Source organism: Neopsephotus bourkii, unplaced genomic scaffold, assembly GCF_033783945.1.
Source record: "Neopsephotus bourkii isolate Nb327-2 ecotype Australia unplaced genomic scaffold, CSIRO-AGI_Nbou_v1 NB_1557, whole genome shotgun sequence".
NCBI lineage: Eukaryota > Metazoa > Chordata > Aves > Psittaciformes > Psittacidae > Neopsephotus > Neopsephotus bourkii.
The window spans coordinates 595,721-621,432 of record NW_026902033.1 but is presented as its reverse complement, the minus strand read 5'-3'; the positions used below and the strand labels follow the sequence as shown (position 1 = coordinate 621,432).

Genomic DNA, 25,712 nt, shown 5'->3' with positions numbered 1-25,712 from the left:
ACCTTCACACAGTGTCCCCTGGAAGGACGTTGCTTCTGGAGGGGCTGTTTTAGGGACAGGGGCTCCCAGTGTGTGGTAAGCAGGGTTCTTAGAGGGAGCAGGGCAGGTAAATGGAGACCCCTCCACCCTGTACCTGAGCCTACCTGAACCTTGTGTAAGGACCAAGATGAAGATCCCTTGTTAATGGACCCTTCTGAGATGTGCTTCTTGAAGGCAGGGCTCAAACACAGAACATATCCAATGTAAAAATGTGGAAGGGCGAATTCACAGAACCCCAGAATGGTTTGGGTTGGAAGGGACCTGAAAGCTCCTCCAGCTCCAACCCCAACCCCTTCCACTGGAGCAGCTTGCTCCAAGCCCCTGTGTCCAACCTGGCCTTGAGCACTGCCAGGGATGGGGCAGCCACAGCTCCTCTGGGCACCCTGTGCCAGCGCCTCAGCACCCTCACAGGGAAGAGCTTCTGCCTAAGAGCTCAGCTCAGTCTCCCCTCGGGCAGGTTCAAGCCATAGCTGTGTGCACACACTCGACTTTTGGGGTGTCAGGTCTCCAAGCAGGGGTTGTATTCCCTGTAGCCCCCCCCCATGCCTGTGTTGTGCCCAGCAGTGCCCAGCCAGGCAGGAACAGTGTTTTCTGCAGCCCAGGCCTGGCAGGGGAGGATCAGAGCAGGACCTCAGGGTTCCAGGCACTGTCCTGCCCGGTGCAGGGAGCCAGTGGCACTCTCTGCATTGTCCCTGTGTCCCCCTGAGGGCAGGCAGTGCTTCGTGGTGCTCACACTTCTGGTGCTCCAGAGAGCAGGAGCATGCAGGAGGGAGGGAGAGCTGGGGCATCCGGCTCCATTGGGAAGCTGCTGAAGCGCCCAAGCTGCAGGTGGAGAGGTTCCTGGGGTCCCTCTCTTCCCTCCACCCAATGGGCCATAACCAGCGTGCAGGACACGGGAGGCAGTGATTCTGGCTATGGGCACAGCTTGTGAGGTGCCCAGGAAGGGTGAAACAAGCAGCAGGGGCCTGGGAGCAGTGGGAGCACTGGGAGCATCCCCCTCTTTAGTAGGAAGGAGGAGAGGTGCCAGGAGGGAGGAAGCCCACCATGGAGATCCTTACTTTGAAGAGCCAGGGTTGCTGCTGAGGGATCCCTTGAGACTCATGTCGCTTCACAGGACAGGCAACTGCAGTAGAAGCAGAAGAGACAGGGTTAGTGTTAGAAGACACCATCAGATGATGCATCCATGTGAGTGCTGCCCTTCCCACCTTCATCTGGGCTCTCCAAGCAGTGAAGTGAGCACCATGGGGCTTCCTTGCTCTGCCCTGTGGCTCAGACACCTCTCACAGCTCTGAGGATGCCTTTCCCAACCCTGTACCCACCTCTCCCCTGTTGCCCATCCCTCCCAGGCACATCCCAACTCTGTTGCATTCCAGCATTTCTTTCCCTAGTGAAGCAGCCCTGCCTGCGGTCCAGCAGGGATGGATGGGGGGTGAATGTGGCTTTTGCCTTCATGGCCTGTCAGAGGCCATTAACACACACACAGACCCCTGTGGCTGTGTGCTGTTAAGTGTCCTGGGTCACTTTTCATGCCTGTAGTGCCATTATCTGTTACATGGCAATGTCAAGCTCTAGACCAGCTAAAGCATCCTTCCCAGGGCATTGCCATATAGGGAATAGTGAGATAACTGCGGATGCTGCCCCACTGGCACGTGAGGATGGAGAGGAGCTCACTGGGATGGCTGAGTGCTTGGTGAGAAACAGGCAGGTTATTTCCCTCCTCTTTCAGATGAGGATTACAAATACCATGAGAGAAGATCTGAGAGAGATGCAGGCACTGCTCGGAGAGCACAGCTTCAAGGGGAGGGAAAAGGTAAAGGGCAAACAAGGTATAAAACAAGGTATAACCAAACCTCAGGATGCTTTGTATTAGCATCCAAGACATTCACCCCTGCTCCAGTGCAGGAGCTGAAGCAAAGCCAAGACAAAGCCTTCAGGTGTTTTTATCCTCTTTGAGAAGCTCAGGAGGCTCCTGCCATGGGCTGGGGTCAGACCCTGCTCACCATAAGGTGGTCAGAATCCAAAGGTGTGGCTTTAGAGCACTCATTGCTGGCCTGAAGGAAGAAATCAGTGTCTTGAGTGGGATTCCCTGTGAGGGCACCTTTGAAGTGCTTGCCTATGGGGTTTTCCTGATGGAGTTTAGGCTGAAGCATGTGAAATCCTCAGGGAATACTTTGGAGCCATCCCTGGCACCTGGGATTTCCCCTCTGGAGGCTGACTCTGGGGCAGGGCCTGTTGGACTGTCAGCAGAGCTGCCCTGGGTTCCTTACCCATCCGCTCCTATTCCTCCCATCGGAAGCAGTCATATGGGGTGTTTTGCTGTGTGTTTCACCCCGAGATGAGGGCAGACTCTGGGTTTCTGTGTCCTGAACAACGCTGTTGCTCAGAGGGATGTGCAGGTGAAGCACACGGCTCACGCGTGTTGTACCCTGCTGACAGTTCTGCACTGCCACACACCCCAAAGAAGGGTGGTTTGGGGCTTCCACCCTCCTCCGTGTCACAGAAACCCTCCTGTGACAGCACTGGGACACTGTCAGCAATTGCCCTGGCATGGATTTTGCTCCCGTGTTAAAATCTCCCCTTTCCATCTCGTGCTTGATACCGGAGTCTGTGCGCACACACACCCAGACCCAGACACACGGCAGAGCAGAGACTTGGTGTTCTGCCAGCCCCTGGCAGTGTAATGAAACCCGTCCCTGGGCCCAAGCCTGGGACCTGTGAATTTTCCCTCTGTTAATAGCTGTCTGCTGGTTTCCTTTTACACTCCTCCTCCCCTTCCTATCTCCCAGATCTCTGTGGCCATTAGCATAAGATACCTGGAGAAGGGAACGGGCTCTCATAAAGCCAGCCCCGGTCTGTTTACCCTGCCCCATCCAATCCCCTCGGTGCCAGGGCTCAGGATCCTACCTGGGAATGTTTCTGCCTGTTAATGGAACATTCCTGGCTCCCTTTCACTTACTGCCCCAGGGCTGTGTCCTTAATGGACTGAAATCCAGGTGATGCCAGCAGGTGAATGGCACCGAGCTGGCTCCCAGGCCCCAGTGTGGCACAGCAGGAGGAGCCCAGGATGCAGTGCAGGTCACCCTGGTTATTGCTCCTTCAGCTCTGTCCACAATGCAGTGTTGGCATCTCCTCCTGCTTTTAGAGGATCCCTGCTGGCTGCCAAAGGAGCAGCCCCTGTGACAGTGGCAGGGGTTGGTGCTCAGCTGCAGGGTGAAGCGGGACTGGCCATAAAATGAGCCACTTCTTTATCTCTCTATAGCTGATAAGGAAGCAGTGAGGATAAGCTGGGCTCTCAAGAGGAAGGCAGGATAAGCTGCTGTGTACCTCAGCTAGTGGAAAGGCCACTGGACCCTGTTAATGTGCTGCTTGAGGAACATCCACCATACACAGAGAGTAGAAGGCTCTTATGTGGTCCCCAGTGCTGCAAAAGTCTTCTGCTGGGCCCAGCATTAACACCAGTGACCTTGCAGTGAGGGGCTCCTTCTGACATCCCCCATCAAGTGACCCCCGTCCATCTTGGCACTTAGAGCACAGTGAACCCCAGTGTCCCCTCTCCTGTCACCCAGCACCACTGGAACTGGAAGCCTGTCTTCCCTTCCAGGGTGCCTGCACGAAGCTGGGAGCAGTGAGTGTAGGGCCAAGGCAGCAGGTCCTTCCCTGCTGGGCTCCATCCTATATATTCCTGCTGTTTCCACTATTTAGCCTTTGCCTACCTCCACCTGGTGCACTGAGGGCCAGGGCTGTGTTCAGCTTTCAGTGATGGAGATGAGGGTGTGCTGTGATGCTGGCCAAGTTAAAACAGGGCAGAGCCTCACACACAGGTTCTAATTCACTTGAAATTAATTGATATTGATTGAATCCCAGCTGGAAGCGTGGGGCCAGGGGACAGGGTTCTGACTTTGCAATGGTTTTGGTAAACTAAGAGACAACGGGACTTAAGAGGAGGAAAGGGAAGGGGTGATCCTAAGAGACAACGGGACTTAAGAGGAGGAAAGGGAAGGGGTGATCCTAAGAGACAACGGGACTTAAGAGGAGGAAAGGGAAGGGGTGATCCTAAGAGACAACGGGACTTAAGAGGAGGAAAGGGAAGGGGTGATCCTGCCCCCTGCTGCACTCTGGGGACACCCCCCTGCAGTCCTGATCCAGCCCTGGGGCAGCAGCACAAGGGGGATGTGGAGCTGCTGGAGGAGGCCATGGAGCTGCTGCGAGGGCTGGAGCAGCTCTGCTCTGGAGCCAGCCTGAGAGAGCTGGGCTGGGGCAGCCTGGACAAGAGGTTCCTGGTTCAGCTGTGAGCTGTAAGTGTCTCCTGGCCCAAACCATTCTGTGATGATGAGGAAAGGGCTGAGTCCTTGCGGCCAGAACCAAAGGTAAGACTTGAGAGCTGAGATGAGGCTGGGGCTGGGTGGCTGCTGCTCCCTGTGGGGCACCCCAAAGAGCTCTCTCAGTCGGCAGCCTCTGGACACATCCTGTCCCCAGGTTCTTGATGTCCCTCCTGCCTCCCTGCAGGGTGCAGCCGCTTCTGCTCCTTCCCCAGCAGCGCAGGAAGGGAGGGGAGAAGTGAATTGTGCTGTTTGAGGTGAGGCTGTGCAGGGACTGCCCTTTCCCTCCGCCCCATCAAATCCAGTTCAGGAGCATTTGGTGGTGCAGGGCAGTCTCTTCGTGGGTCACCTAAGCCTTGCTCATGAGCAGCTAAGCCAGGCTCAGATCCTGGCCCTGGGGACTTCAGAGGAGTCGGGGGTAAAGCCTGGCACTGTGACTGTCCCAGGCCAGATCTGATGTGCAGGAGGGCAGCACAAATCCCTGCTGAAGGACATGGGGGTGGGTGAAGCCCTGTTGTGCTTTAAAGCAAAGGAAGTCTCACTCCCTGGTTTTCCGGCCGGTCCTATCCTGGGAGGTCAAATATCCTCCTGAAGACACCCAGAGCCATGGCAGGAGCCTGGCATTGTTGTCTGGGCTACGTCTGCGGGCTTTTATAGCAAATGGAAGCGGGCCATACATTGTTTTGGCTTGCGTGAGTCTCTTTGAAGAGGGAGCTGGGAGCTTGTGAGGGTGGAGGAGCTCAATGGGAGGGGAAGGAATGAGAGCTCTGCCTTTGGGCTGATGGCTGCTATTGTCCCATGTTGTTTTTATGACGTGCACGTCTCCCTTGTCGGCTGTGGTCATTCCTTTTTGTTCTTATAGCACATGGAAAAGGCTTGAGTGGGCTACAGGGAAATGGGAACTACCAGTGTCTTTTAGGGCTGTCGTTATTCTCATCACTGTTAATAATGAGAGCAGCATCTAGTGTCTGAATGTTCATCATGGGTCTAAGAGGACCTTTAAGATGGCAATCAGGTAGTGTCAGTATGAAAAGCCATTAGGATTCACGATTGTAGCAGCAGGGAACTGCCTGTCAAAACACAACAGCTTTTGATGGAACAGCAGTAGCCCCTCTAAACTGCTACCTAGGAGGAACAGTAAGTTCTTCCTAGTGTGCTCTAACCCATTCCTAACAGAGCTTGTCCTTGTTTCCATCCCTCATCCCACTGTAATCTGCCAAGCGTGACAGGACTTCCCAACTGCCCACAAGAACTAGGGCTGAAACATGCTTTCCCACCTGGAGCCATGGCACGGACAGAGATGGGGTAACCCGTGTGTCATAGAAAGGTGTCAAATAAGGTTTGGTGCCTGTAGCCTGAAGTGTTTCTTGACCAGGTCCATAGAATCACAGCCTCACAGAGTGCTCTGGGTTGGAAGGGACCTTAAAGATCCTGGCCTTGAGCACTGCCAGGGATGGGGCAGCCACAGCTTCTCTGGGCACCCTGTGCCAGCGCCTCAGCACCCTCACAGGGAAGAGCTTCTGCCTAAGAGCTCAGCTCAGTCTCCCCTTGGGCAGGTTCAAGCCATTCCCCTTGGCCTGTCCCTACAGGCCCTTGTCCCAAGCCCCTCTCCAGGTTCCCTGCAGCCCCTTTAGGCACTGGAGCTGCTCTCAGGTCTCCCCTTCAGAAGCCTTCTCTTCTCCAGGCTGCCCCAGCCCAGCTCTCTCAGCCTGGCTCCAGAGCAGTGCCCTCCCTCCCTCCAACCCATGGCACCCTTCCACTTATCTTACAGTGACAAAGGCACCCAAGATCACAGGTCACATTGCGAAGACACAAGCCCTATGGAAGAGGTGCGGGTGAACACGTGTGTCATCTCAGGGCATGCGTGGCATGTACCCTGTTACAGCAGCTCCAGTCACGGGCGTTGGGTCCAACCTGCTCAGTGTGTGGAAGAAACACTCCCTGCTCTGTCCACGGATGTTTCACATTGTGGAGACTCTCCAGAAGACAAGCACCTGGATAAATACAGCCCAACAGGTCGGCACAGGCCTGAGCAGGGAACCAACTCTTCACCCTCCATGGCAGAAGCAGCACCAGCTCTTTCAGACTGAGGCAGCTCAGATCTCCAGCCACCCCTCTACCAGCTCTGATGGACCCCCACTGCCACTTCTTGTGCGTTGTGCCCTAATACTGCAGAGCATCAGGGTAAGGTCTAGATCCAGTGCTGAGGATCATGCTCCCAAGCAGCCTGCGCCTTGTTCACCTTCCTCCTCAGGAACAGTGATGTGGGCTTAGAGTATTTCCTGGTTCAGGTTGGAAAGGACCTTAAGATCCCCCAGTTCCACCCCCTTGCCAATGGGAATGCAGAGATGGGCTTCCTGACACCAAGAAGGGAACATAGAATCATAGAATCATAGAATAGTCAGGGTTGGAAAGGACCTTAAGATCATCCAGTTCCAACCCCTGCCATGGGCAGGGACACCTCACACTAAACCATGGCACCCAAGGCTCTGTCCAACCTGGCCTTGAACACTGCCAGGGATGGAGCATTCACAACCTCCCTGGGCAACCCATTCCAGTGCCTCAGCACCCTCACAGGAAAGAATTTCCTCCTTAGATCCAATCTAAACTTCCCCTGTTTCAGTTTGAACCCATTACCCCTTGTCCTGTCACTACAGTCCCTAATGAAGAGTCCCTCCCCAGCATCCCTATAGGCCCCGTTCAGATACTGGAAGGCATCCACACCCTTGTCCAGCCACCAGGTCTGGCTAGAGCCCTGCTGAGTGCCCCTGGATCTGAGGGACCTGCTGGCTCCCAGGGGCTGAGCCCCAACAGACACCATGGAGCAGAAGTGCCCACATTAACCAGCATCCAACAACCACCTGCAGACAGCACTGGGAAGTGCCCCCAGCCCATGGGGACCCACACACTGCCTGTGGCTCTTTGCAGCCCGGGGGTGAGGCGCCAACAGAGCCCAGCTCAGGTCCAGGTGAGGAGTGCAGGGCTGGAGGCTCTGAGGCTGGGGAGAGGAAGGTTCTGCTCCTGGCTGAACCCAGCAGGAGCTCTGCTCTTCCTGCCAGGAGGGAAAACCCTCCCTTCAAGAAACACAACCAAGAGCAAGTCCAGACAGGGCCCTGCTCTATAAATACCCAGGGGAAACGCATAAATAGGCCCAATCTCCAGGATCTTGGACCAAAACTGGCAGCTGCCTCCACTACCCCTGTGAAAGTGAAAGGGGTGTTTGCAGAGTCCCTGTGCTGAGTCACAGCTCCTGGAGTTACCCTTTTCCTCTCTCTTGCAGGGCTCCTGCAGGAGCCGGGTGCAGGAAAGCCACAGCACAGGTCTGGGCTTGCTGTGTGGCTGCTGAGCCTGTCTCTTGCCAGGGGGCTGAGCATTACCTGCACTTGGGCTGCAGTTTAGGACAGGCCCAGAAAGAGCCTGCCAGATACTCATGGATGCTCTTGGAAGGATGGGAGGAGCTGGGTGAATGTGCCTTGTATAAAAGCTCGTTAAATGGGGTAAACTAACAGAGCCCCAGTTCCAAAACTGCTCCAATGGGAGAAAGCGTAACGTGAGTCACCTGTGCTCTGCAGGAAGAAAAGCCATGAGGTGTTCCCAAGGCTGCCTGGGGAAAGATCCTAGAGTCATGGAATCACAGAATCAACCAGGTGGGGAAAGCCCTTCAAGCACATCCAGTCCAACCCTTACCCCAGCACTGCCAAGGCCACCACTGACCCATGTCTCCAAGAGCCACATCACACATCCTCTCAGCACCCCAAAGGACGGTGCCTGCAGCCCTGCCCTGGGCAGCCTGTTCCAATGCCTGAGCACCCTCTGGGGCAGGAATTGTTCCTCAGCTCCATCTAACCCTGCCCTGGTGCAGCTTGAGGCCGGTTCCTCTTGTCCCATCCCTTGTTCCTTGGGAGCAGAGCCCAGCCCCTCCTGGCTCCATCCTCCTGTCAGGCAGTTGGAGGCAGCCATCAGGTCCCCCCTGAGCCTTCTCTTCTCCATCTGAACCCCCCAGCTCCCTCAGCCCTTCCCCATCACACTTGGGTTCCAGGCCCTGCACCAGCTCCATTGCCCTGCTCTGGCCCCGCTCCAGCCCCTCAAGGTCTCTCTTGCAGTGAGGGGCTCAGAGCTGAGCACAGGATCTGAGGTGCTCCTCACCAGTTTTCCTCTGTCCTGTTGCTATTTGTGCCCACACCTCTGTGAACAAAGCCCGTGCCCTCATCCTGTGACTGGTGGATGGGAGCCATGGGGAGGACACAAGGGGAAGGCTGGAGGCTGCAGCCATCCTGTGCCAGGGCTGGCTGGCATCCAGAGGGCTTGCTGAGGAAATGCACTGGTGGTTGCAGTGCTGATGGTTTCTCTATGTCCTGATTCAACACCTCCCATCCCATAATGAGCCCCTTTTCCTGGCCTGGAGCTGGATTACGGGCTCGGGATCACCACAGTAAGGGAATCAGAGCTGTGATCCTATAAAGGGGGGAAGGATTTGACACTGACTTTTTGTTTTCTCTGTGTAAAACTCAAGGCTCAGACATTCAGGCCAGTAAAACCAGGGGGTGACTCTGCCTGTGTGCATGTGGCATATTGCAGAGCAGGGGATGGATAACGGCCCTGGGGCACTGCCCTCTGCTGCTCCAGCCCAGCCTGAAGGAGGGCACTGCATCACCCCCATGTCCAGGTAGGAACCAAACCCCTCTGCTGGTGCATCCTGTTCCTCACATGCACCTCTCAAGGGGATCTCTCATTTCTCTTATGGCTTTTCCTGGCTTGTTGTGAAGCAGTTGGGACACTCAACCACAGCAGGATGAGCGGGGATGGAGAAGGTGCTGGGGTCCCTGCTGGGTCCCTGCTGCTTCACACAGTGATGCAAAGGCTCTGCCTGGTCCTCATTGCAGTGGGACTTCAAGGCAAGCCCTTGAGCTGCTCAGGGCTGTCCCATCTGTGCCTGGAAGGTGATGGGGTGTGCATGCAAAGCACCCATAGCAAAGCTGCTTCCTCCAGAAGGTTTAAAGTGCTCTGGTGCATCCATCAGCTGCCAGGGCTACACTGACACCATACCCCAGTGGTCCTTGTTAGTCCCTGGTGGTCGCCTCTTGCCAGCTGTGGCCATAGAGGTCAGTGACAGACTGGCCTTTGCCATCACAGCTCCTTTGAGCTCATCACTCAAGTGCTTCATTGTTCATTAACTGATGTTTTAGTGTGCAATTCACTGTGACCCCACCTCATGTCCCTGCTGTGCACCCCTCAGCTGGCCTCAGCACCCCCACTTTGGTACTGCTTTGACATGAAGACTCACAGATTGATCTGGCAGCATCACTCATTAGGCTTCATGGAGACCTCAGAGTAGCCTTCCAGTGTCTGAAGGGGGCCTATAGGGGTGCTGGGGAGGGACTCTTCATTAGGGACTGCAGTGACAGGACAAGGGGTAATGGGTTCAAACTGAAACAGGGGAAGTTTAGATTGGATCTAAGGAAGAAGTTCTTTCCTGTGAGGGTGCTGAGGCACTGGAATGGGTTGCCCAGGGAGGTTGTGAATGCTCCATCCCTGGCAGTGTTCAAGGCCAGGTTGGACAGAGCCTTGGGTGCCATGGTTTAGTGTGAGGTGTCCCTGCCCATGGCAGGGGGTTGGAACTGGATGATCTTAAGGTCCTTTCCAACCCTGACTGTTCTATGATTCTATGATTTTAGAATCCCAGAATGGCTTGGGTTGGAAAGAACCATAAGATCATGCAGGTCCAACCCCCAGCCATGGGCAGGGACCCCTTCCACTACAGCAGGCTGCTCCAAGCCCCGTCCAACCTGGCCTTTTCCGCATTACTTCCCAGCAACAGCCTTTAATTCCAGGAGGATCTTGATCCTTAAACCTGAGCATCCCTTGCCTGGCTGGTGCCAGCCCAAACAAGGCTGGAATCCTTTAAGGAAAGACAACTGGGAGCTGGTCCCTCACCTTGGGAGGGTCAGAGGGAGTTTTGCTTGCCAATGGACTCCCCCATGCTGCCCAGTTCATGAGCAAGACAGAGGTGCTGAGATGGATGGGATGTTTCCACCACCTCCTCCTAAAGGAAGGGCATTTTTGGTCACTCCCTGAAGCATTGATTCACTCCCTTGGCAGAAATTCAGGCATGTAGCAGGGCACTGAGCGTGCCAAGAGCTTTTCTCCATCAGAGAAGTGCCTGTTATTAGGCTTAGAGCTGGTTTGGGACCATGTTTAACTCCAGTCTGTCTCCAGTATGGTCACCCTGAGGTCTCTGGGGTTAGATGACTGTTAAACCTCAACCAAGAGCTACTCACTTCCCTGTATAGGTAGGTGACACCATCATGTCTAACCCAAAGCAAGGGAGAGGGCTGCAGCCCATCTCCCTCTCCCTGCATCAGGGAGTAGCTGCTTCACTCTGCTCCCTTTCCACACAGCACATTGGGCCTGGGGAAGGGAATGCATTGGGAACTCTCATTTCCTGCTGTAAAACTCGCTCTGGGTGGGTGGGACAGGTTGGAGGGAGGAGATTCATCTCTTGATTCACATCCCATTTGATGCTGAAGGCTTCCCCAGCCTTCCTGGGCTAATCCCCACCTGGTTCTGTGCTTCCTCCAGCTGCTGGAGCGTTTCTTGGAGCCCCTCACCGTGCACTCAGGGCTCTGATGGGGCATCTTCCCTTTGGCTTGCACTGAGGGAGCAAGGTCTTGTGGAGGGGCTGCTCTTGGCTTCCTCAGCCCCTCTCTCATCCCAGGCTGCCCTGAGCTGCAGGTACATGGCTGAGAGCTGGAGCGGGAGCACCAAGAGCCAGACCTGGGCCGGGCAGTTGTAATAGAAACAAATGTCTGGGCTGGAATCCACAGGGATGGATCATTCACATGGCTCAGGAGAGCTGCTGACGGGGGGAATGGGCACAACGAGTCCAGGCAGCAGCACCTGGGCAGGGACCCCTTCCACTGGAGCAGCTTGCTCCAAGCCCCTGTGTCCAACCTGGCCTTGAACACTGCCAGGGATGGGGCAGCCACAGCTTCTCTGGGCACCCTGTGCCAGCGCCTCAGCACCCTCACAGGGAAGGGCTTCTGCCTAAGAGCTCAGCTCAGTCTCCCCTCGGGCAGGTTCAAGCCATTCCCCTTGGCCTGTCCCTACAGGCCCTTGTCCCAAGCCCCTCTCCTGGTTCCCTGCAGCGCTTTAGGCACTGGAGCTGCTCTAAGGTGTCCCCTTCAGGAGCCTTCTCTTGTCCAGGCTGCCCCAGCCCAGCTCTCCCAGCCTGGCTCCAGGCCTTTTCCATCCCCAGAATGTGTGCTCTGATCTATGCTTTACCAACCCCCTGGATATGTCAAGACAGATACAATTCCATATGGAAAACGGTGATTTATCAGTTCCCAGTCACCTGTGAAAGGCAGAAATGGGAGTTCATCAGTTCATCAGTTTTCTGTTTGTTTTGCCTGCAACATGCTGCCATTCCTGGATTCCCAGAGTCTCCCATTGGAACCTGATACAAACCATGTTTTGTTGGGAAATGTTTAACCACACTTCCCTTTGCAGCTGGGGATAGCCCTGCTCTGACTTCGGGCTCCCAGGACAAGATGGGCAGTGACAGGAAGCAGTGAGGGGAGAAGAACCTGGTGCTATTCCCCAAATCCCTGTGCAGGAAACTTGCTCCTTTCTTTCCTAAGCCACAAACTGCCCATCAGAGTTGGGATGTGAGCTCATTGGGCTGACAGAGGTCTCCTGGGCCTCCTTCAGCCCATCCTTAGGGCTCTGCTCCCACCAGAGACATTTACAGCCCCACCAAGAGGTGACTCCTTGGGATGTGCTACCTGGCTTGGAGAATTGGTGCTGGAAGAGCTGCAGTCAGTGCCTGGCATTCCTATGGGCATGGCCACAAGTGCTGTTGATCCACACGGGCTCAGGCATTGCCTACACCTTTAAACACCTCCTCTTGATGTCCTTGCACGTAGCATTTGGAGCCTTCAGTCAGCAAACTGCTAGAGATGTTCCTTGTATTAACCCTTAGGGATGCTGCTGGATACAGCAACCTTATCCTGGCAGTTCCTCCCTCCTGCTTCCACATTCCCACTTGATTTTCCCTCTGAAACTGGGGCTGAAGATGAGCAAACGGTCCTGATTCTCTCCTAGCCACTGTGAGAAGTCAGTGTTGGCTCCAGGAGCAGCTTCAGCACTTCCAGCCTCCTGCTGTCCCCAGCCAGCACCAGCAGGATCACTCCAACCCAGAGCAGGAACTGAGGGGGCTGGATCCCCATTGCCCCACATGGACATTCCTTAACTCAGTGCTTTATCTTACAGCCAGATCAGCACAAAGAAGGAGCATCCCAGGAGTGTGAGAGCTGGAGATGGCTCAAGCAGCATCACTGCTGGCTGTGGAGCCTCCCCCTGCGTGTGAGCACTAAACTGGGCTTCTGCAGCCTGCTCAGCTCCAGTCTGGGCTGATCTCTGGTGCCTGGGCTTTCAGGAAAGCCACCAGCCCCTGTGGATGATGCCAGCAGGTCCTGCATCATGAACGGTGAGAAATCCCATGAGAAATCATTCCAAACCCAAAAGAGGAATGTTCCCTTTGCTCTTTGTTCCATGTAGAATAGAAGGATGTGGGAGGCTGGCTTTATCTATAATGGCTTGAAATGGAGCTTTCTAATCTTACACTGCAGGAATGTTTTAATGGTCTTGGCACAAAACCCCCCTGATCTCCTGCAAGGGCCAGGAGGAAGGAGCAGACCCAGGCTGGGAGAAACCAGGAGTGATCCCAAGGGATCACTTGGTACTTGCTGTTGGCTGGTGCAGGGGTATTGCTGAGCTGGGTGTCCTGAGCCAACCAGGTCCTCTTTAGCTTGAGCTCTCAGGGGACAGGAGTCAGATGTGTCTGTCACTGCGTGGTGCTGGAGCAGGGCATGGCCCCTGCAAGCAGTGACCTGGCAGCGCCATGCACTTGGCTCATCAGGACCGATCGCGTTGGAGCTGGCATCACACACGGAGCTCTAGGGAGCACACCGGGGGCTGTGGGGTGGTGACAGCCCAGAGCTCTCCCACTCTTCTCCACTGCTTCAGATGCTTCTCACCTTCACCCCTTCGCTCGCAAGGGCTTGGCAGCAGCAGCAGGGAGCAGGAGTGCCTCTGGGCCTGTGCCAGGGATGGAGCAGATGCTGTGGGGCCTGCCTGGTCTCGCCTGCTTGTGCCTGTGGCAGGCGGGCTTTGTGTGGCTTCTTCCTTCCAGCCTCCCTCAGTCCTCGCTTGCACCACATCTTCCACTGACAGGCACCGGGGGGGAGCTCCTCTCCTCCCTTCATCCTCCCTCCGGGCTCAGAGGAGGCAGAAGCAGGGGGTTCCAGAACTGCCTGGACGTGGGGTGCTCCATCCCCTCTGGCTGGCAGGATGGGAGCACACACATGGCTCTGGTTGCCCACGGGAGAGGAGGGGAACAGGACCAGGACACGTTTCCCCGCCTCCAGCAGTGGGATTCAGGAGCCTTTGTTGCCCTTTTCCATCTCATCCCTGGATTTGCCCAGCTGCATTTGGCCACGTGTGAACTCTGGGCATCCTGACTGGCCTGTGGCAAGATGCTCCACAGCTCAGCCTGGCCACCTCCTGTTGTCCATGGGGAACTTGTCAGCATCCAGGATCATGGGATGCTCCCAGCTCTGTTAGTCATGAACTGTTCCCTATTCACTGTCTCCACACTAGGGGCTGTATCCCAGATCTCAAGGAGAGCATCACCTCAACTGTCTCCCTTCCAAGCGGGAGTATTGGATGTTCATAACTTCAATCACATACATGAGGGATCTTCCTTCTTCCTTTCCAAGCTCGGAGCAGAGGGAAGAGGGTGCTTCCATGGCAAGGGGATTGCTGAGGCACTGCCCTGACCACACCTAGGGTGTTACCTGCTCATTGTGGCAGAGCCCAGCAGCGAGCACGGCTCTGGTACATCTGCTCTCCATTGATCCTGCTCAACCTGCTCCTGCCCAGCTGAGTGCACCAGCTCGTCCCACTGAGCTGCAGCTCCTGTGGCAGTCACTTTCCAGCTGCTGAAGCTCCATCCACTTCATTCTCAAGCAATAGCAGCTCACAGCATCCCCCTGGGCAGTCATGGATCTACAGTTCACCCTGAGAGCTGTTCATGCCATGATGACTTTCTCAGCCTGTACCTTCTGTACTGACAGGACAAGGGGTGATGGGTTCAAACTGAAATGGGGGAAGTTCAGGTTGGGGATAAGGCAGAAGCTCTTCCCTGTGAGGGTGCTGAGGCGCTGGCACAGGGTGCCCAGAGAAGCTGTGGCTGCCCCATCCCTGGCAGTGCTCAAGGACACAGGGGCTTGGAGCAAGCTGCTCCAGTGGAAGGGGTTGGGGTTGGAGCTGGAGGAGCTCTAAGGTCCCTTCCAACCCAAACCAGGCTGGGGTTTGATGATTTTCCCCATGTTCTTCACAGCCTACTCTGCCTTCAGTGGAGTGAGCATGTGCTGGATGCTGGATTTGGCTTCTCAGCTACTGCAGCTCAGCAGGCCCAGCTGGAGAATGCTGACTCACTCTGCTCGGGAATCAGCCCTTTGACATCAGTGGGGCAAACTGCCATTCCCATAGCTCAGATGTCTCCTGCAGCTTAGGTGTTCTCAGGTGGTGGGGAGGTGGAGGTGAGTCAGCAATGCACCAAGCCCATCTGCAGATCATCTAGAGATGCTGGCCTGCAGGTGCCTGGGGCTACAGGGCTCCTTCCCCTGCCAGCCTCAGCGACCTGCCTCTCTTCTCATGTGGATCTGGGCATGGATGAAGCCTCTTGAAGTCTATTTAATTCCAATCAGGGGATTTGCTTGGGTGCAGTCTGGGACACATATTAAAGGCTGCAGTCTCAGCAAGGAACAATCTGCAGTATCACTGTGGTCATGTACATCAACTGAGGAGCCATTTCTTACTACCCAACCTTAGAGCAGACAAGGACCATCCACACCTGACCAGTAAACCTGGATACATGGGTTTCCTTCTTCAAGGGGTTTTCAAAGCCCCATATCCCAACCTAGAAACAACACCAGGAGCATCAGGTACTGCAAACAAGCCAGAGTGCCTCCCTGTGTGCAAGTGCTTGAGGTTAACTCGGGGAATGGCCACAGACGAGTCCATCCCCTTCCTCCCCAGGGGAAACCATGCATGTCTTCCTAGGGAGCAGGGAGGTTTAATTAGAGCTGCCTGCTGCACAAAGCCTGGCTCTGCTGAGCACAGCTATCATTAAGAGGCAGCAGTGTTGGGCATGAGAGCAGGCTCTAGCCTGTGATTTATGAGGGGATGGTGTGGGTGCAATTACTTTCCTCTCTCCTCTCCCCAGTGTTTTTACAAGTGAATTCACTGGTGAAGGAGTGTCTGAGGCTCAGGCAAATGGGGACCTCTGTGTGTATCTGCAGCAAAAGCTTCTTCCTCCATGCAGTTACCACTGAGCCTCAAACCACACTTGGAGGGCTTTGTGTCCACAAGTCACAGTCCAAGCCCCAACCCTCTGTTACCACCTATGAGCACCAAGGGCAGCACCCTCCTCATTGCCACCCATCTCCTTCCACAGGGGCGGGATGAGGAGTGACCCCAAAGCAGTCCTGTTGGTGGCAAGGAGGCAGAATAGAACACCCCATTTGTGTTGGCCACAGGCAGGAGGTGGGTCAGGGGTTGGGTTTTGCTTTGGATTTGCTGGTGGCAGCTCTGGTTCTCCTCTAACACATAGAGAGGCTGGAAGCAGCTCAGCTCCCACAGGGTTCCCACTTCTGGTCACCTTCAGCAAGAGGCTGGGTACGTGTCAGTGCTCTGGGAGGGTGATGCTGAGCATCAGGGCTCTGCCTCTTCTCTTGGTCTTAGTTTCACTTTCTGAATTGCTCTGCAGTGCTGGGCATTACTGCTGGGTGCCTGAACTTTGGTTTATTGCCCCTCACATGGGCTGCACTTTACCTCTGGAGGATATCAGTCTGGCCAGGTTGAGACTGATAAGACAGAGGGTGGAAAAAGCAAAGGAAAAGGAAGCAGGAAGAACAAAACTCAAACAAGTTCATCCCATAAAATGCTTCTGGGGGCAGAACCCAGCTGGAAACCAAAATAAGGAGAGCGTTTGCTGGCCCTTTCCAAGCAGGTGTTGAAAGCCCCCAATCCACCAACTGTGGAGTGGTGCTACTCCAGCAGCTATTAAAAGAGCTGCCTTCACCTGGGGCAAGGCTGGGTTGGAGGCCTGGGAGAGATGAGGGCTCATTTGTACCTTATCTGCCCATCACAAGAGCTAGGGCTGTTCCATAAACCCCATTGGCTGCCCCTTCCTGGGTCCTGGTGCTCAGCTCCTCCATCCCAGCTGGAATGCTTGGGAGAAGCTGGGGGAGTCTTTCAGGGACTGGGAGAGGAGAAGTGAAGAGGTGGGCTCAGCCTCAGCGGGTGATAACCAACCATGGTCTGCATGTGGCCCCCAGATGAGGATTTCTGGCACAGGAGACATCTCAACAGGGTAAGGGAAACCTTTGTGGTGTGGCTGCCCCATCCCTGGCAGTGCTCAAGGCCAGGTTGGACACAGGGGCTTGGAGCAAGCTGCTCCAGTGGAAGGGGTTGGAGCTGGAGGAGCTTTAAGGTCCCTTCACCCCAAAGCAGGCTGGGGTTCCATGACTCTGTGCCTGGGAGTGGGGTTGATTTGTCCCCCTGAGTCATCTGTGTCTGCAGGAGCAGCCACCTCCAGGCTTCCCCTTCCCATGGGCTGGGAAGCTTCTGGGCAGTGAGCACGTTGCAGTAACGCCCTTGGGGGCGTTTGGGGAATGGGAGCAAGGGCTCAGCTCTGCAGGTGAATGGGGAAGGGCTCCAAACCGGTCCAGCACTCGGCTCCACACCCTCCCCTCCCTCCTTCCGTGCAGTTCCTCCTGATTTATCTGGATTATCAGGAAGTAAAGGCACCAGGGCTTTTTGGTTACCCCCTGGCATCGTGAGTGTCGGGTTTGCCGGCGGCACCATCCCCAGCCAGAAGCATCTGGCTGCACTGGGAAGGACAAACTTTCCCCTTGTTCAAATGGGAGCAGAGCACCAGCAATGCATGGGGTTGGCTCCCTCTGGGATCCCCTTTGACTCCCTCTTAGCTGTGATTTGATCCAGAGGAGCTAAATACTTTAGGGATGGGTGAGAGCATCCTTTCTTCCCGAGCTTTCCACTTCAAACCCACCAAGAGCAGACGGAGCTGCTGTTCACAGCCTCTCTCCTATGTGAAAACCCTTAATGCTCCACTCTGCTCTAACCCTGACATGAGAAGCTCTGGTCTGGTGGCAAGGGGAGATCAAGGAGCCAAACTGATGTCGGGCCTCGCTGGATGCCATCTCCTGCATCACTCGGGCACCACTCCTGATGGCACAAGGGCTCTCCTATAACACAGTGGGATGAGCAGGGAGGGTTCTGAAGGTACCACCCATGCCCTCCCTTGCAGTGGGAGGCTCAAGCAGCTCGGGGGCAGGCAGGTGAGTGTTCTGGGTACCTGCTGAACCTTGGCCAGAGCAGGGAGGGTCAGGAGGCCGTGCTGACAGTCATGTGCACCTAGATCTGCCCAGTGCTGCACCAGTGCTGCTGTTGGGGCACATACATTGCTGCTGATAAAGCTTTATTGCAGTGCAGGAAACCATTCTGGGAAGTCTGTGGACATCCCCTGGCACTTTGGGAGGGCTCACAAGGCTGGAGTGGCTTTGGATGGTGATCGTTTCACTGCCCATCACATCAAACTCAGGCTGAAGGTGATGCACCACCGTCTGCCTTTGGGTTAGGGGCGGCACTGCTGACTGCTGCAGTGTAAAGCAGACGTGAGGCCAAGGAGAAAACCACCAAACCCACAAACTGCCCTGACCTGGCACTTCCAGGGAGACCACGGCGTGGAAGAGGGAAGCAAGCAGGGAGTGTGACAGAGACCCAGCACCAAAGCAGCACCCGGCCGGGATCCAGCCCTTGGGGGATAGGACTCGGAGGCTCCCCACGCACTCCGGCTTTGCACCCGGACTTATTTCATATGGATGTTTCTCAAGCCCACACAAGCCGATGCATATATTCACCCTGTTTCACTCCTTCCTTTGCCTGCCACACGGACTGAAACCTCCCGAGACCTTCTGCACATCCGTGTCTCTTTGGAATCTCTTCTGGCCTGAGTTATCCATGACCCTATGAAAAGCACTCGGTTTTCCAGCACAAAGCCAGCCCATCAAGGGGCAGATCCTAACAAACCCTCGCAGATTTGGTCCTCCAAACAGGCTCTCCACCAGAGCAGAGCCTGGGTTCATCCTGCACAACCATTCCCTGGCTCTTCATGCCCTTGGCTGAAGCCACAGCGGGACAGCCCATCCAAATGGTGCCTGCTGTTCATGTTACAGCAGACAGTGTCGTCTTCTCTCTGATCCACCTGCAAACCAGCTGCTGCCCAAGCTGGTCCGTGCAGGTCGAGTGCTGCACCCATGGGAGTCGGGCAGACGGAGCCCCAGAAGCGATGCTCAGGACCTATTTCACCAGCCTTGGGGCTGGGTTTTGGCACCCCAACTGATGGGGGCTTGTCTGCAGTCAGCCAAGCTGGCACTGGAGGCCAGAGGCTGTCTGCTCCGTGGCACAGAGATGGTGCCAGAGGACGTTTCCTCCTCCTGCTGCAGCACCCAGGCTGCCTTGGTCGGGTCTTTGCCCACCCTGATCTTGACGGGGACCAGCAGAAGGGCAGAAACCAAAGCTTGTCTTGTAAAGCTGCTTCACGACACCAAGCAAACAGCGACTTCACCAGCATCCAGCTCAATGATGCCAGCGCTCAGCTTGTGTTCAGGGGCCCCAAAGCACCCCCAAGTCCCTCCAAGCTCTATCACTATATGACAACCCCCCCTGCCCTGCAGAGCGGATCCTGCTCCCATCATCTGGGGGGCTCAACCAGTCCCGCTTCAGCAGTGGAACCAGCAGCAGGTACGACCCAGGCCTGACCACAGCAAGGATCAAACTCTTGGTATCACTCCAACCACCAGTTTAAGCCTTGCTTTTAAACAGCGCCAAGCAATAACCTTTCCACTCACAGGTATTCCTGCAGTGGATCCCAAGCCCCTCTTTATAGCCCTGTGTTGGGACTCCTTGATTCAGCTCCTTGCCTGCCCTCTCTGGGCATGAAGGACTCAGTTTTGCTCCTAACCACCTGAAAGCTTCATCACCGCCCTAAATGGAGCCAGGAATGTGCTCCCGAGGTGAAAGTGGGGCTGGGCTTCAGGCAGCCAAGCTGCTGAGTGTCATTCTCGAGCTCCAAAAGAGCCCTTTTAGGAGTGGATCCCACCAAAGCAGCCACCGAGGGATCTGATCCCTGTCACAGCCCTCGCTCCGTGCAGCGTTTGGGAGCAGCCCAGCAACTCAAGCGTTACTCCCTGTTGCCCTAATTACAGCAGGGCAATCAGTGGATTTTACTACTGTGTTGTCTCGCAATTATTCCCAGCCTTTAAGCGTAACGTCAGGGAAATGACTCGTCCCTGAGCCTTGTCCCGGTGGAGTTTGCTCTGGCATTTTCCAGACAAATAAGGGAAAGGGGGCAGGAAAGCTGCGCTCCAGCCCCTGAATGCAGCCAGCGGCTCCCGGGGAGGCAGCGCTGAGGGAACGGGGCTCCGGTTCGGGATGCGGTGATGGAGCGCACCCGCAGCCAGCGCAGCCGCTCTGCGGTGCCCACTGGGAATGGCCGAATCCCTGCTCTCCACGCACGTCCCCAAGGAGGAACCCCCGAGGTCCGCAGACAAGCGGCAGCTCCCAGCTGCCCTCTCCAGACCTGGGCAGAGCGAAAGCTCCTGCTCGGTGCCGGAAAAGTGCCACCTACCGGGCCCGTCCCGCTGGGAAGCGCAGGAATGGGAACAACCCCAGACAAGAACGCTGGGAAACGCCGTTTTCCCACTTTCCCCCCATAACCCCCCCCTACACACACAGGGGCACATCCGAGGCACAGCCCCTCCGGCCGCGCTCCTTCCACAGCGGCACCCACCGCGCTTGGGAAGCAGACGAACGCCGGGCAGGGGGGCTGTGAAGGTTTCGGGTGCGCAGGGAGGGACTCACCGGTGCTGAGAAGCCGCTCGTGTCCCCTCTGCTCCCGTGTGGCCTCTCCCGCAGGTATCCGTGAGTGCCTACTTCAGTCCTGCTGCCATCCTCCAGCAGCCCAACTCCCTTTGCCTTTGCCCGGGGGCTTTGCCTGCGAGCCCAAGGGCCAGCGATGGAGCGCAGGGCAAGGCAGAGCCCACCCGGTGTCCCAGCCTGATGCGGGTCCCTTCGCTGCCGCCTCCCCGCTGCCCTCGGGTGCCGGCGCCGCTCGCAGCCTGTCTGCGAGCAGGTGACAGAGGCTTCCTGGCAGGGCAGAGGAGGGGAGGGATGTGCAGGCAGCGAGAGGTGGAGCTGGCACCCGGAGCAACAGGTTACTGAATAACCAGGAGCCGGCCGCCCCTTCCCCATGCAAGGGCACGGAGAGCTCGGGAGGGACGGGTGGAACGCGAGGTGCCTCCCACCCTGAGAGCATTGTGCGCAACGGGGAGCCTGGAGGCAGCCACGGGTGGCAAAGGAGTGCGCGGGGCTTGGGTTTCCATCGCCGGGGAGGGAGGGGATGCGCTGCCAGGCTGCCTGCGGGCGGGGGGGGACGGGGACAAGGACAAGGCACCTTTTGTGCGGGCCGGTGCTCTCCTCCGCAGCTCCGCGCTGGCTCAGGGCTTGTTTTCCCCCAGCTCTGCTCCTGCAGGGAGAGGTGCCATGGGGGTGCTGGGAGGGCAAAATAACCTCACTCCTCGGGTCCCCAAAGCAGTTGGGGTGAGGAGCAGAGCCCCCGTCGGGGTACCCCACACCGTGGCACTGTGCTCCTTAGGATTACATGGCCCTAAAGCCTCTTGGCTTGCCCCAGCTCTAGCAGGAGCTGGCAGGGGGTGGTGGGGCCCGGCTGTGCCACACGGCTCAGCCCCACACTTCGGCTCTGGGTGGTGGGCAAAGGTAGAACATGGCTTTGGCAGAGCTGTGCTGGGGTTACAAAGGGAGAGGGGTGACTGCTAAACCCACCCTGGGGAGGAACTGAGGTGAAGCAATTGCTGTGGTGCAGGAGGGGAGTAAAGGGCTCCAGGTGGGCACAGGGAAAGCTTCTTACAGGAGTAGAATCATAGTCATAGAATGGTTTGAAAGGGAGCTTAAAGCTCCTCCAGCTCCAACCCCAACCCCTTCCACTGGAGCAGCTTGCTCCAAGCCCCTGTGTCCAACCTGGCCTTGAGCACTGCCAGGGATGGGGCTTTTGAGACCATTCTATTGAAGTGCAGGTGCATCACAGGCTACCCCCATCCCTATGGTGTGTGGTGAACCCATGGCATGCAGAGAGACCCCTTGCCACCAGCCTCGGGGCACAAGGAGCTGCAGCTCTGACACTGGAGAAGGAAATCAAGGCACTTGCCCCATGGCACACAGGGCTGGAGGCTTCCTGAGCTCCCTGCCCCGTGGGTGCCTTCAGCGCCTGCCTTGCTAAGGGGGCTCGTGCTCGGCTCCTAGGAGCAGGGGAACACCCCGGGTGAGTTACTGCAGGAGGAATGCTGCTGGGTGAGCCGGATGGGCAGCGGGAGAGCCACTGCCCTGCGTGACAGCTCGGTCCTGACAGCAGCTCAGCCTCTTCCCCCATGTGGGATGTGAAGCGATGCTCGGTGTGATGCCCGCACCCAGCACCCAGCACCCAGCACCCAGCACCCAGCAGCATCCTCACTGCCATGTCAGTGAGATCCCAGGGATCTCAGCAAAGGATGCCCTGTGAGACATCACCAGCACGGGCAGAAGCAGGCCTTGGAGGCTGCCAGCCACAGTTCCAGGCAGGAGAAGGGATGTTGGTTCAACAGAAGGGGAATGCAGTGGGAGCATCAGCTCAGCCCCGTGAGCCCTGCCGGGGAAAGGCTTCGTGCAGCAGATCCCTACCCCCTGGAATGTGTAATCTACCACTGGGATAACACACGGGGACCACTGGGCCGGGCTGGCTTTACTGGGATGCAGGAAGGGAGGTGGCAGGATCCTGCTGCAGGAGCCATTTGAGGTGTGCGTGCTCTCTGCCAGCCTCAGCTCCACGTTCAGGATGAAGTGGGCTCCTGTGAGGTGCTGCACCCACCGGAAACCTCTAACTGCTGCATGGAGGAGGCAGCTTTTCCTCTGGGCAGGGAAGAAAACCACACTGGAGCTTATTACATCCTCCTAGAACAGCTGATGCTGGTGTGAGAGGGGAATTACCCTGCTGTGCCGGGGGTTCCGGTATTCCTGCTCCGCTGCCTTCACTCCCTGTGTGGCTCCAGATGAGCACCATGTCCTCAGCCCTGCTCCTTTGGGGCTGGACATCGTTCCTGCCTGCTGCGGAGCACGGAAGGGCTGTGGACCCATAAATCCCTATCTCCCAGAGCATCTCCAGGCTGGAAATCCCATGAGGCCCAACTTGCCTCTCGGGATCAGCCTTTTAAATGAGCTTGGCGGCAGACACCCCTGCGATGGCTCGAGAACAAAGACTTCTTCCTGGCAGAGCAAGCAGCACCCCGACCCGGCTCCCCAAAATAGGTGTTCCTCGCTGGTTTTAATGCACTTTTCATCCGACTGGCTCGTCCTGTTCCGGGAGGGTTGGGCCTCCCTGCAAGCTTCTGTCTGGCAAATGTCATCAATGGCTTCGCTGTGCTGTGCCTGATCCGAACGGTGGGGATGGTTTGGAAAGGTCAGGGAAACCCTGGGAGGCCAAGGCCTCGTTCACTTGGGGTGTTCTATGAGCTGGCCATGGAGAGGAGCTGGCGTGGAGCAGCACAAGTGGCAATGCCCAGTCAAAGCCTGGAGACAGCGGAGATGCAGGAGCTGCTGGAGCTTCTTCACCCACGTTCCTCATGGAGCAAGGGGCTGCCAGTGGCAGAGCTGCCCCAGATCTGTGCTCATTGAATCAGAACATGGCCAATTTAAGATAGGATTCCATTCAAATGCTGCAGCAGAGCTGAGCTGCCCTATTGAGGGTGCGAGGCCGGGTTGGTGCCAGGATCCCCCAGGAGGCACTGACAGCATCCAGGACCCCATGAGCAGTGTGAAAGCCACCAGGCCCTGCTCTGACTGAGCTCAGAAATGGGTGTTTATTACCATAGGTGTCTGTTTACCCCACTGCTGATGTCAGCATGTTGTCACTCTGTGCTGCTGCTTGGTTTTCACCTAGGGGATGGTTAGGAGCAAAGAGTTCACCATGTTTTATATCATCTATATCCCTGTGTCTCCATAGAGAACCATAGAATCATGGCCTGGTTTGTGTTGGAAGGGACCTTAAAGCTCATCCAGTTCCAGCCCCTGCCACAGGCAGGGACACCTTCCACTAGACTCCAGAGCAGAGCTGCTCCAGCCCTCACAGCATCTCCATGGCCTCCTCTGGCCTTGCTCCAGCAGCTCCACGTCCCTCTTGTGCTGCAGCCCCAGAGCTGGACGAGGACTGCAGGGGGGATCTCCCCATAGAGCAGCAGGGGGGATCTAGTTTTATGGCACAGCACCCCGAATGGATGTAGGGCCGTAACTGAGGGGGTGGTGACCTGTGGTGGGGTCAAACACCTCGTGGTAGGAACACCTCCCGCTAGCTTTAATGTCTCCTAAACCTACCCCCCGTTGGTTCTCTGCCAGCTCCAGTTGTGCTGATGGTTTGTACTGGTTTGGTTGCAGGGAGCACCACGAGGAGGAAGGAGGCTGCAACTTGAGGTGAACGCGTGTGACCCCATCTGCTGCACCACCTCCAGCCAGGTAAAGATGGGTTCCTCTTTGCAGGGTTTCCTCCAAAGCTCTCAGATGTTCCATTGCAGAGGGCAGGTGTAAAGATGTTTGTGCTCCTGTTTGCCTGCACCCAGAGAGGGCTTGGCTTGGGCTGGGTTGGTCCCTGATGGGGGATGCAGAGCTCGGTGTGTCTGGCACGCCTCGGGACGTGTGTGATGGGTACATTCCATCCTGCCCAGCAAACCTGGGTGGGTGTTTGAGTCACGCAGCAGCACTCAGCTCCTCGCCTTCCGTGCTGCTCCTTGCACCCAGTCCTGCTGCTGTTCTGTTGCCTTGGAGGGTGCAGGCGTGCTCCTGCGGGGTGGTTGGGCCATTGGCTGAGCAGGGTCTGGCCATGGGGGACTCCTGGCAATGTTTGTGTGTTGGTTTTGAGGGCTCAGTGGTGTAACAGGTACAGAGCTGCTGTAATGTATTCTATAGAGCCAGGCTGAGGGAGCTGGGCTGGGGCAGCCTGGAGAAGAGAAGGCTCCTGAAGGGGAGACCTGAGAGCAGCTCCAGTGCCTAAAGGGGCTGCAGGAAACCTGGAGAGGGGCTTGGGACAAGGGCCTGTAGGGACAGGCCAAAGGGAATGGCTTGAACCTGCCCGAGGGGAGACTGAGCTGAGCTCTTAGGCAGAAGCTCTTCCCTGTGAGGGTGCTGAGGCGCTGGCACAGGGTGCCCAGAGAAGCTGTGGCTGCCCCATCCCTGGCAGTGCTCAAGGCCAGGTTGGACACAGGGGCTTGGAGCAAGCTGCTCCAGTGGAAGGGGTTGGGGTTGGAGCTGGATGGGCTTTAAGGTCCCTTCCAACCTAAACCAGGCTGGGATTCTATGATGAGGACAGAGCTGGTGTAATGTGGATGGAGCTGGGGTTTCCTGGCCTTTGAAGTGGCTCCCCTGGGTATAAATGATGACAGTGGGCCCCTGCACAGTAGCTTCTTACATCTTTTGCTCCCTTCTCCCACCACCAGAAGCCAGCAGCATGGCTGGGGCTGTACAGGGCCTGCACTGCTGGATTTTCAGCCCTGGGTACTGCAAACAAGGGCAGACCTCAGGCATGCATCCCAGAGCAGGAGAATGGCCTACAGGGAGCAGTGGTAGCATCAGAGGGGCCTTGTGAACACCCCGGACTCACCTGAGCCTCCTCTGTGTAGCTTATTTGTAGCCTAGGATGTCACCAAGATGCTCTGCACTTCAAACACTTCTTAGATCCAAAACTTGATTTATTTGAACAAGTAAATACAATTGTAAGAACTTCCAAATATAAAACCCGCTTGTACAAAACCCCCCAAACACCCCAAACTTCCCATTAACACATGGGTTTGATACAGTAAAAACTCTGAGCTTCAACACAGCTCGTAACTTAAAAGACAAAGCTTAAATGTACTCATTTTTGCAGTATAAACACATGTAACAGCAAATAGAAACACTCCTGTTGGAACTTTTAAGTAGGGCAGAAGAGCAAGTGAATATTTAGGCTCACCTTAAAGCTATCCTAGTTAAACTAACATACCCTCATGCTACAGAGGCCTTTGGCCTCTCCAGCTGCCCAAACCCTGCTCAGCTCTCTGGCTGTGCACAGAACTCAGTTCAGCTCATTCCCACAGGGATAAATCAGGTTCTGCCCTAGTAAAGTCAGGGTAA

At 56.3% G+C, this 25,712-nt stretch overlaps 1 protein-coding gene across 1 annotated transcript in view; it reads right to left on the bottom strand.

Moving 5' to 3' along the window:
- The window catches only part of EPS8L2 (EPS8 signaling adaptor L2), a 59,529-nt gene extending 39,094 nt beyond the window's left edge, over positions 1 to 20,435 (bottom strand). The window contains exons 1-2 of the mRNA XM_061371006.1: positions 20,367 to 20,435; positions 1,098 to 1,162 (exon numbers count right to left, since the gene is read on the bottom strand). Coding sequence (XP_061226990.1) covers positions 1,098 to 1,141 — 44 coding nt within the window. The 5' untranslated portion in view covers positions 1,142 to 1,162; positions 20,367 to 20,435. The remainder of the gene's footprint in view (positions 1 to 1,097; positions 1,163 to 20,366) is intronic.
- Positions 20,436 to 25,712: the final 5,277 nt, after the last annotated feature.